We start from the raw sequence: 12277 nt of genomic DNA, 5'->3' as shown, positions 1-12277 counted from the left end.
AGACATGGAGGCGTCAACAGACCGCAAAGAGCGAATGGTTCATTTGAATAGCCACCCCCTTTTTCTGAACGAGCGAGCACTAATTGCGAGCGGCTCTGAATGAGGGCCTGAATGTTTCTGTGTGTATGTGTTTCTGTTTAGGAGTACAGTTAATTTCGGCTTAATAAATCCTCGTCTGTAAAGCCCACGTATTGTGGGATGAGGTCTCATTCATTGCACTCCCCCTTTTATTGCACACAGTAGTTTACCTAATTGGTGTGTGGGGACTGCCCTGGATTGTGGTACTATGTTTTCACCCAGACATGACTTCCACCTGGAACCGGCTTGGGCTACCTCTCACAGGTAAGATTGCAGTTGGCTAGCGGACTGTCAACCCCAGGGCCCGCTCCCTCTACTAGTATCCCAGCAGGTACCCGGCTGTCCCCAGTTGTACCGTCTCAGGGTACCTTACAGGATTCTGCCTTAGGACGAAATAAATGCAGTTCTTCTAGCATTTAGTGCAGGTGTCTGCATCTTTCCAGCAGAGACTGGACAGAGACCACACTTCAGGCACAGACCCTCCAGTCGAGATACTTCTGCGCCCCTGTCCAGTTGGGATTCAAACTGAGGTTCCTCAGCTCACTAGGTCGTTATGTCTTATATTTTGGATGCTGAGACCTTCATCTATCCAGGAGGATTCCCTACCGCGGATAGATGTAATGACCCCGTTTAATGTGGTGGGAGCTGTTCTCCGCATCAAGGATGCCGAGTAGGCCCCTAAGGCTAGCGCCCTGGCGTCAGTGGATGTTGCTCTGCAGGATTCCCATTTTCTGTGCAGTCTCCTCACATGGCCCGCCTTGTCAGACGCTTCCCTTCAAAGGCTTAATTCTGCAGACGCCTTCGCATGTCCAGCCCTGACTTCCGCTTAGGTAGCTAAAGCCATCGGAGGTTGGATAGACAGTCTTCAGGAGAGCCTCAGCACGAGTCTCCATAGGAATGAGCTATTAGTGTTAGGGTAGCATATCAGTGGCCTACTATCTAGGAAAGACAACTACAGATACTAGTGTCTTTGCCCCCTCTGGCTTGGTTTACAAGGGCCATAAGGGCTCTTCCGCATTCGGGGCGTCCTGGCTAGGACACAATTGTAGCTTTGATGACGGTGTCCAAGACGGCCTTCCTCCCTTTTGTGACCTATGTTGCAAACTTCTAATTTACGCTCCTTCAGACCGGTGGGTAGGGCCAAGGGGCAAGCCTTTCTTAAGGTATCTGGGTTACTCTTCCAAGGGTTCCAGGCCCTGAGCTCAACAGCCTAGGTCTACCAGTTATTCTACCTCCAGGCCTACTGACAAGCTTGCCATTGGACAAGGCAGACCTCTATCAGGGGGGTCCCAGCATGAAAGGAGGTCTTCTGTTGTTTCCAACACCAGGATGGCGACCAAGTCAGATGTCTGAGGGCATGGTTTTCTCTCCCTAGGCTACGCCACAGTCTTTCAGGAATGGCTTCAAAGCCTATTCTCCACATGCTTTTTGGAGGTTCCAGACAAGGCGGAAGCACTGGGGGACTCTATTCACCTGCTGGTGGCCTTCAGAGTTCTTGTTCCAGTTCCCCTGACTCATCGAGGCTAGGGCGTATATGCCAGTCTCTTCCAGGTGCAGAAGCCGATGGATTTTTCTGCATGGAGTCTTCCTCCCTGCAGAAAAACTTTGGGGACCAACACAGCAGGATTCGCAAGTTCTTAAGTCATTCCTGAGTGCCAATACACTTTTGCATTCTGATCCTGTGCTCACTTGTCTCCGCCTCATTGTAGTGGAGTATGCCCAGTTTCTCGCCCAGCCTCTTCAGATGAAGGATGTGTCCCGGTGGAACAAGTCCCAACAACGGGTCAGACCTCTCCTGGGAGGTTCAATTTTTACTCTTGTGGTCCAGGCATCCCACTTAGACAGGGGCCACCCCCTTTGGGATTCCACACAAGGTCCTCCTCACCACTGATGTCAACAACCTTCCAGGGTCATTGAATATCTTCCAGGAGCCAGCTGCAGATCAACTTTCTGGATCTCAGAATAATCTTCAGAGCTTTCTATCTGGCTCGGCCGCTCTTACAACATAGGCCAATCCAGGTACATTCCAACATATCTGAACTGTTAGGGCAGCACTCCCACTAGTAGTGCCATGATGGAGGTACAGTAGGTTGCATTTTCATCTGGGCAGTGTGTCAGCTTTTGGTTCTGTCAGTAGTCTTCTTACCCAGAGTTTGGAATTGGGAAAAGAGTGTCAGCAGCATTGGAAGTCCACCCAGGCAAATGGGTGCTTTATTCGGACACCTTTTTGGATTCTAGTTTCTTCGCTGGGAGTTGACAGATGTTGCCTTGATGGCATCTTGGCACAAATGCAGGTTTCTCGAGGTATCGCTGCAATGCTGGAGGTGTGACAGCCCTACGGGTGGATGCTTTGGTGGCCAGTGGGATTTCTCTCTCCATTTGTCCTCCATAGGTTGCAATGGAAGGACAGCATGGTAATCCTGGTTGCCTCCTATTGGCCATGACAAACTTGGTAAGCAGATATTCGATCAGCGTTCCACAGTGTCCTTCCTTTGTAAGATTTTCACTGCTTTGGTGGATTTACTTTGCTTGGTGTTCTAACAGGAATTTTCATACTAGAGTGTTTCCCTCTCTTGGGTCCTCTCCCATCTGCAGGCGGGTCTGGATTTAGCATTCGGCCTCGCTTCCTTGAAGGTGCAGGTTTCTGCACTTTCTGTTCTCTTGCGGGGACAGATTGCTCTGATGCTATACGTACATCTTTTTCTTCAAGGTGTTCTCTGCATACAATGTTCCTTTTGGCTACTTGATATTTGTCATTGATGCTTCAAGCTCTTCAGTTATCGCCCTCTGAGCCCTTGAACTCTGTTGACATTTGCTGGCTAATGTCGATAACCATTTTCCTGATGGCTATACCGTCAGCTTGGTGGAGCGAGTTGCCCTGTCTCTCCCCATTGTTGGTTTGTCACTGGTACCGAGTCGTTCCTTGTACTGGCTACCTTCCTACAGTAATCTTAGTTTCTCCTCACCTGGGACTTTGTGGTCTCTCTGTTTTAGACTCCTGATTGTTCTTTGGAGGGGGCCTCTTTGGACATTGTGCAGGCCCTCTGGATCTTTCTGGGTGGGTCTTTGGTTCTCCATAGGACGGAACACCTTTTGGTCCTTTTGAACTTCCATACATATGACTGGCCGGTCGCCACTCAGACTTTGGCAAGATGATTATGTTTGCTTATCCATCATGCTTCAGCAGTGGCGGACCTCACTGTCCCATCTTTGATATTAAATAATTTCTCCATATTGGTAGGTACTTCTTGGGCAGCACGCGAGGGGTGTCTCAGCTGAGCAGCTTTATAGAGTGACCCTAGGGTCCACCGACCATGCTTTCCTCCAGCTCTGTTCATTTGACACCTTCGCTACCACGGACTTGGCTTTTGGCTGAAGAGTTCTCAGCGCAGATTTGATGCGTCCCCTCCCATAATGGGGTAGCTTTGGGACGTCCTATGGTCAAAGCCTGTGTCTCCTATGGAAGTGTGAAGAAGAAAAGAGGACTTCTGTCTTACCTGGTTAAGTCCTTTTCTTTGAACTCCATGGGGGACACAGGGCACCCACCCTGATGCACCAGGCTGGCAGGGCTTTCTACTCTGTTCCAGTCCTCCTTTAGTGTTTCTGGGTGTTTGGACCAGTACGTGTAGGTCGGTCTTCCTTCTCTTTCTCGCTCCTACCTTGGGCTTGCTAACTTAACTGGCCTGCCTGGGGCACGGTATGAGGGGGAGGAGCCGGGTCTTCTGGGAGAAGAAGTTTAGCTGTTTGGTGCCCAGACTCCTCCTGCTCCACCCTATACCCATGGCATGAGCCTGTGTCCCCTATAAAGTTCAAAGAAAAGGACTTAACTAGGTAAGACATGTCCTCTTATTACTATAAAACATTTTTATTTATCATCTCCCCACCCCAATATTTAGGTCACTTCTCTAAAGGTTTCTCAAAGGCCTGCACAGGACTGTTGTACATGACGCCTCTAGTCCCCCCTATATCAGATGGTACCAGGAGCAGCAGAGAAGTTTACAGTAACTAAACGAATCCCCAAACATAACGTGATACTGTATGTGGTGGAGACTGGTAATCACTGTTATGTCACATTTCATTAAATAGCAAAACAGTTTACTTCCACAAAGCACTTTCAGAAGTTGCTCAAAGCATGCTACCATATGTGAGAGCACTTCACACTGAGTAGCAGTAATAAAAATCCTGCATAGTTGGCTGTATGCCCCAGGAGGCTATTACCTATCTAACCTGCATATACAGTATATTACACTAAAAATTAGTTACATTGCAGTTCCTCTGGAAGAGTGGAGTGAAGGCACTCTCCGACCAATGTTATCGCTCATAATTCCTTGCACCCAATAGAGGCACGCAGGAAATTCAGCACAGACTTCCTACACTATTAAGCATTAATGTGCGCAGTGATGCCCATTGGGACTTTGCAGAGAACTGAGGACACTATATCCTTCAGAGTAAACATTTTGTTATCACGATACTTATCCCTTTCTTTCCTCTTTGTGGTGTTTCTGGATTGTCTGTGACACTTGTTTGAGGCTTCAGAGAAGGACATTTGCCATGTATTAATGATGATGATTATTACTCATGTTGTTCCTTTATACTGCCATCATTCCTTATTTACAGTCAGTAATGCCACCACAGGAAGAGCTTATGTTGGCACCTGTTTGCTTGGTGTTATGCTTACAGTCAGTAACCTGCTGTTACTGACCACTTCCGCTGGTGCCACCTGACCAAACCAGCTGCTCATTCAACTGTGCACCAGAGTGGTCTGTCCAAGCGACACCACAGGCCAATCCTACTAGTACTCCTTGGTCAGACCAGCCATTGACCATCTCCCATGCCAGGTCAGGCACTTTAGTGGTATGTCCCTTACTTTGGTTGCCAGACAGAGGAAATGTTCTGGCAACTGACAGAAAATACCTGAGAGACCCTCAGTTGATGTTTTCCTTTTCTATTGTCACGACTGCCACAATGATTGAGTCCCATGAGGTACTGGTGCCTCCAAATATTTTTGTAGCATCATGTTTCCCCACTAGTGGCTCTTTCCACTGAGGTACGCACATTCCTTCTTACCTCCAGTTTACTGGCTGGAGTAATAAGTCGGTGTTGCCTTACTACAAAGAAGACGACTCCTGGACCTGGGTTAGAGGAATTAGTCAGGATTACATTGGCTGTGGGAAAGTTCATCCTGGGAAGACTGATCTCAGTAGGCCGAAGCCCCCTTCATTAGCCCATGTCTGCATAACTAGCGACTACTCCATGGAGATACAGTTTCCTAATGCTGCTAGCTGCATCCTTAGCACAGCAGCCTGCCATCATTGGGAACTAGAGGCACCAGGGTATGCCTGTAAGGGCAGCTGATGTGGGCACACTCTGTGCTCTGCAAGGTTTTTACGAGTCCCTCTGTGGTAACTTGGTGAGTATCTTGGTGACTGCTTCTGTCATCGTCCAACGCCTCTGACCTTTGCTGTTCATCCAAGCAAGTTATTGGCTTTCTCATCATATAGCTAAATAGGGGACATCAATACATTTTATGTGTCCTAGGATCTCCAGATGAACCTTTCATATGGTGGCCGCCATTTCTCTCAGTGCTCCAAATGGCCCGCATACAACAAGCACTAAACTGTGATGGCCGCCATTTCTCTGAGCGCTCCAAAGTCCCACATACAACAAGCGCTATGTGAACTGTGGTGGCCGCCATTTCTCTGAGCGCTCCAGATGTCCCACATACAACAAGCACTGTGTGAACTGTGGTGACCGCCATTTCTCTCAGCGCTCCAAATGTCCCGCATACACCAACGCTGTGTGAACTGTGGTGACCGCCATTTCTCTCAGCGCTCCAAATGTCCCGCATACAAGCACAGTAAGCTTGTTGCAAATTCATTCATTTTGCATGATGGTGCAGGTCAGAGCTCAGATAGATGATAGACAGAGAGGGTCTTGGTGGGAATTGAACCTATGACCCCAGTGCTGAGTTGCTGCAATGCGCTCTGTTACCCTCTCTGTGGGTCCTTTCTGTCATTACCTGCACAGGACAGAAACGTCACACTAGTAAACATGGTTTAAATCTACCAGAATAACCAGAAAAGTGTAACTAACAGATCTCATGTATTTGTGTTTTCTGGGTCTATAGCTCGCAAACACGTTCCCGGTTCTCCTCCATGTACCAATTCTCAAGCAGAAAATCTTCAGGGAGAGTTCGCATCTCATGTCCTTTGTCAAAAAGTACATTGAGCAACACAAGCAGATGCTAAACCCAGCGTCGCCCAGAGACTTAATTGATTTCTTCTTGGTGAAGATGAAAGAGGTAAAACCATTGCTGGATATTATATTGTGTTTGGGCCTGATTCTGTACTAACCATGTTGCAATGCATGGGGTGAAATGCATGCATTATTTTTTGCATTCAGGGTAAATACGGTCTGCTTTTGTATGCAGCCTCCAAATGCTGGGCAGCTTTATTCCAAAACTGGGTACAAACCAAACGATGGTGCGTCCCAGCGATGGTGTAATGTGATGTACAGTAACCGTGCAGAGCGCGTGCCGTGCATACTGCACTGTCTGGTGTACAATGACGCAATGTGCCATCATTACATGCTCCATGTAACAGCACCGCATTGTTCATTGTATCGTCCCATGTGCCTGCAGGTCATTATATACACCTTATACACACACAGCCTGCAGGTCACTATATACACCTTATACACACACAGCCTGCAGGTCATTATATACACCTTATACACATACAGCCTGCAGGTCATTATATACACCTTATACACACACAGCCTGCAGGTCATTATATACACCTTATACACACACAGCCTGCAGGTCATTATATACACCTTATACACATACAGCCTGCAGGTCATTATATACACCTTATACTAGGGGTGAGCGGGTTCGGATTTCTGAAATCCGAGCCCCCCCGATCCGAGTCCGATCCGAGTCAGGCTCGACTTTTCCCGCCTGACTCGGATCTGAAATCGAGGCAAAACGTCATCATCCCGCCTTCCGAGTCTCGCGGGTTTTGGATCCTATATAAGGTACCCGCGTCGGTGCCATTTTCTCACTCGGCTGTGGACAGTGAAGAGGGAGGGTGGGAGTTAGGGCTGGCTGGGCTGTGTAGTGTAGTGTAGTGTAGTGCAGAGTAGTGTTGTGCTGTGCTGTGCTGTGCTGCGCTGTGCTGCTGTTGTCCACTACTTCAAAGTCCATAGGGGCTGGCTGTGTTGTGCTGTGCTGCTGTTGTTAATAGGGGCTGTGTCCACTACTTCAAAGTCCATAGGGGCTGGCTGGACTGTGTTGTGCAGTCAGTTCTCCATAGGGGCTGTGTCCACTCCAAAGTCCTGTGCAGTGTCCCAGTCCTAAAGGGGTGCTGTAGTGTTGTCCAGGGGGTGCTCTGTCCATCAGGGGTGCTCCCCCCAAGTGCTAAAAAAATAATATATTTTCTGTGTTTGTGAATTGTGTGCGCAGTAGCCGCACCTGCATCAACAAAGTAGTGCCAAGCGTGCGCCTGTGTCATAAGTAAAGGGCCGGCTGGCTTGACCGTTAAAGGGTGCTGTAACCCCCAAAGTACACTCCAGTCCAAAAAAAAAATTATTTTCTGTGTTTGTGAATTGTGTGCGCAGTAGCCGCACGTGCATCAACAAAGTAGTGCCAAGCGTGCGCCTGTGTCATAAGTAAAGGGCCAGCTGGCTTGACCGTTAAAGGGTGCTGTAACCCCCAAAGTACACTCCAAACCAAAAAAAAATAAATTTTCTGTGTTTGTGAATTGTGTGCGCAGTAGCCGCACGTGCATCAACAAAGGAGCAGCGCCAAGCGTGCGCCTGTGTCCCATAAGTAAAGAGCCGGCTGGCTCATTTCTTAAAGGCTGGTGTAACCCACAAAGTGCACTACTCTCCAGCAAAAATAAAAAAATATTTTCTGTGTTTAGCCGCACGTATATATCAAATCGATATAACATAAATGGAGGACCAAACTTTCTCCGATAAAAATAAAATAGAGAAAGATCAAGAACCACTTCCTCCTAGTGCTGAAGCTGCTGCCACTAGTCATGACATAGACGATAACATGCCATCAACGTCGTCTGCCAAGGCCGATGCCCAATGTCATAGTAGAGGGCACATACAATCCCAAATGACAAAGTTCAGGAAAATGACCTTGAAAAAAACATTTAAATCATCTGAAGAGAAACGTAAACTTGCCAATATGCCATTTACGACACGGAGTGGCAAGGAACGGCTAAGGTCGATCCCTAGTATGTTCATGACTAGTGGTTCAGCTTCACATGACGATGGAAGCCCTCCTCCCTCTAAAAAAATCAAGAGTTAAGCTGGCAAAAGCACAGCGAAGAACTGTGCTTTCTAAGAAGATATCACAAATCCCCAAGGAGAGTCCAAGTGTGGTGGTGGTTGCGATGCCTGACCTTCCCAGCACTGAACGGGAAGAGGTGGCTCTTTCCACCATTTGCACGCCCCCTGCAAGTGCTGAAAGGAGCACCCACAGTCCACTTGCTGATATGCAAATTGAAGATGTCACTGTTGAAGTACAACAGGATGAGGATACTGGTGTAGCTGGCGCTGAGGAGGAAGTTGGCGAGGAGGATTCTGATGGTGATGTGGTTTGTTTAAATCAGGCTCCGGGGGAGACAGTTGTTGTCCGTGGGATGAAAAAGCCCATCACGGTCATGCCTGGGCAGAAGACCAAACATTCCACCTCTTTGGTCTGGCAATATTTCTATCCAAATCCGGACAACAACTGTCTTGCCATATGTACCATATGTAAAGGTGAAATAAGTAGGGGTAGGGACATCAACCACCTAGGAACATCCTCCCTTTTACGGCACCTGCAGCGCATTCATAAAAAGTTACTGTCAAGTTCAGAAACTTTGGCTAAGACCGTAAGCAGTCCAGGGACACCTAAATCCCATTGTCCTGTTGTATCCAAGCGCCTGCAAACCACACCGTCAACTCCCTCCTCGTCAATTTCCTCCTTAGTCAGGATCGGAAGTAGTCCTGCAGGCCATGTCACTGGCATGACTGACTCTCCTATCCGGGATTCCTCCGGAGGATCCTGCATTGCTATGCCTACTGCTGCCGCTGCTGCTGTTGCTGCTGCTGGGAGTCGTTCATCATCCCAGAGAGGAAGTAGGAACACCACTACTTTTACTAAACAATTGACCCTCCAACAGTCCTTAGCGAGGAGGATGAAGTACGACAGCAGTCATCCTGAAGCAAAACGTATAACTGAGGCCTTGACTGCTATGTTGGTGTTAGACGTGCGTCCGGTATCCGCCATTAGTGCAGTGGGATTTAGACAATTGATGGAGGTAGTGTGTCCCCGGTTCCAAATCCCGTCTAGATTCCACTTCACTAGGCAGGCGATACCGAGACTGTACAGAAACGTCAGAAAAAGTGTCCTCAGTGTCCTGAAAAATGCCGTTGTACACAATGTCCACTTAACCACGGACATGTGGACAAGTGGAACAGGGCAGACTAAGGACTATATGACTGTGACAGCCCACAGGGTAGATGTATCACCTTACGCAGCAACAGCAGCAGCGTCACCAGTAGCAGCATCTCAGAAACGCCAGCTCGTTACAAGGCAGGCTACGCTGTGTATCACCGGTTTCAGTAAGAGGCACACCGCCGACAACCTCTTAGAGAAACTGAGGGAAATCATCGCCCAGTGGCTTACCCCACTTAGACTCTCCTGGGGATTTGTGATATCTGACAACGCCACCAATATTGTGCGGGCATTACATCTGGGCAAATTCCAGCACGTCCCATGTTTTGCTCACACAATAAACTTGGTGGTGCAGAATTTTCTGAAAAGCGACAGGGGCGTGCAGGAGACGCTTTGGGTGGCCCGAAAAATTTCTGGCCACTTTCGCCATTCAGCGACTGCGTGCCGAAGACTGGAGCGCCAGCAAACACTCTTGAACCTGCCCCGCCATCACCTGAAGCAAGAGGTTGTGACACAGTGGAACTCAACCCTCTATATGCTTCAGAGGATGGAGGAGCAGCAAAAGGCCATACAAGCCTATACATCCACCTATGACATAGGCAAAGGAGGGGGTATGCACCTGCCTCAAGCGCAGTGGAGAATGATTTCCGTGTTGTGCAAGGTTCTCCAGCCCTTCGAACTTGCCACACGTGAAGTCAGTTCAGACACTGCCAGCTTGAGTCAGGTCATTCCCCTCATCAGGCTTTTGCAGAAGCAGCTGGAGAAAGTGAAGGAGGAGCTAAGACGGAGCGATTCCGCTCGGCATGTGGGACTTGTGGATGAAGCCCTTCATTCGCTTTGCCAGGATTCCAGGGTGGTCAATCTGTTGAAATCAGACCACTACATTTTGGCCACCGTGCTCGATCCTAGGTTTAAAGCCTATGTGGTGTCTCTCTTTCCGGCCGACACAAGCCTGCAGAGGTGCAAAGACCTGCTGGTGAACACACTGTCAGCTGAAGCGGAACGTGACACGTCAACGGCTCCTTCTTCATTTTCTCCCGCAACTGGGGCTGCCAGGAAAAAACTTAGGTATCCTAAGCAACCCGCTGGCGGTGATGCAGGGCAGGCAGGACCAAGTTTGGACATCTGGTCCGGACTGAAGGACCTGGCAACAATTTCTGACATGTCTACTGTCACTGCATATGATACTGTCACCATTGACAGAATGGTGGAGGATTACATCGGTGACAGCATCCAAGTAGGCATGTCAGACAGTCCATACCTGTACTGGCAGGAAAAAGAGGCAATTTGGAGGCCTCTGTACAAACTGGCTCTATTTTACCTGAGTTGCCCCCCCTCCAGTGTGTACTCCGAAAGAGTGTTTAGTGCAGCCGGGAACCTTGTCAGCGAAAGGCGTAGGAGGTTGCTTTCCACAGAATGTGGAGAAGATGATGTTCATCAAAATGAATTATCAGCTCTTCCAGGGAGACCAGCCTCCAGAAGGTACAGAGGGACCTGTGGTGGTGGATTCAAGTGGGGACGAGTTAATACTTTGTGAGGATGAGGATGTACACACTGAAGAGGGTGAGGAATCGGTGGATGAGGAGGATGAGGATGACATCTTGCCTCCGTAGAGCCAGTTTGTGCAGGGACACATTAATTGCCAGCTTGTTTTGTGGGGGCCCAAACGAACCAATCATTTCAGCCACAGTTGTGTGGCAGACCCTGGCGCTGAAATGATTGGTTTGTTAAAGTGTGCATGTCCTGTTTATACAACATAAGGGTGGGTGGGAGGGCCCAAGGACAATTCCATCTTGCACCTCTTTTTTTTCTTTGCATTATGTACAGTTTGGGGCCTAGTTTTTCAAACTGCCATCCTGTCTGCCACTGCAGTGTCACTCCTAGATGGGTCACGTGTTTGTGCCGCCCACTCGTGTTGCTTAGCATAGTCATCCAGCTACCTCGGTGCAACCTTTTGGACATAAAAACACTATTGTGAGGTGTGAGGTGTTCAGAATAGACTGGAAATGAGTGGAAATTAAGGTTATTGAGGTTAATAATAGCATAGGAGCAGAAAAACCTACAAATTCTGTGATTTTAGCTGTTTTTATGCTTTTTTTAAAAAAAATACAGATCCAAAACACAAAACCCAGAACCCAAAACACGGAAGGGTGGTTTTGGCAAAACCAATCCAGATCCAAAACACGAAGAAAGATCCAGATCCAAAACACAAAACACGAAAAGTGGCCGGTGCACACCCCTACCTTATACACACAGCCTGCAGGTCATTCTATACACCTTATACACATACAGCCTGCAGCTCATTCTATACACCTTAAACACATACAGCCTGCAGGTCAGTCTATACACCTTATACACACAGCCTGCAGGTCATTATAAACACCTTATACACACACACACAGCCTGCAACTCATTATATACACGTTATACACACAGCCTGCAGCTCATTCTATACACCTTATACACACACACAGCCTGGAGGTCATTCTATACACCTTATACACACACACACAGCCTGCAGCTCATTCTATACACCTTATACACACACAGCCTGCAGGTCATTATATACACCTTATACACACAGCCTGCAGCTCATTCTATACACTTTATACACACACAGCCTGCAGCTCATTCTATACAACTTATACACACACAGCCTGCAGGTCATTATATACACCTCATATACACACACACAGCCTGCAGCTCATTCTATATACCTTATACACACACAGCCTGCATGTCATT

At 48.2% G+C, this 12277-nt stretch overlaps 1 protein-coding gene across 2 annotated transcripts in view; it reads left to right on the top strand.

The window, feature by feature from the left end:
- Nucleotides 1-12277, top strand: part of LOC148473838 (cytochrome P450 2C20-like) — a 91452-nt gene that overhangs the window by 29684 nt on the left and 49491 nt on the right. For both annotated transcript variants that reach the window (XM_088459394.1, XM_088459393.1), the window contains exon 5: nucleotides 6206-6379. In XM_088459394.1, the coding sequence (XP_088315520.1) occupies nucleotides 6206-6379 (174 nt within the window). The remainder of the gene's footprint in view (nucleotides 1-6205; nucleotides 6380-12277) is intronic.

The sequence above is a fragment of the Taudactylus pleione genome, unplaced genomic scaffold (genome assembly GCF_031769625.1).
Source record: "Taudactylus pleione unplaced genomic scaffold, aTauple2 ptg000907l, whole genome shotgun sequence".
Classification (NCBI taxonomy): Eukaryota; Metazoa; Chordata; class Amphibia; order Anura; family Myobatrachidae; genus Taudactylus; species Taudactylus pleione.
The sequence above is the reverse complement of the archived record's forward strand: the minus strand, read 5'-3'. Positions and strand labels throughout refer to the sequence as shown.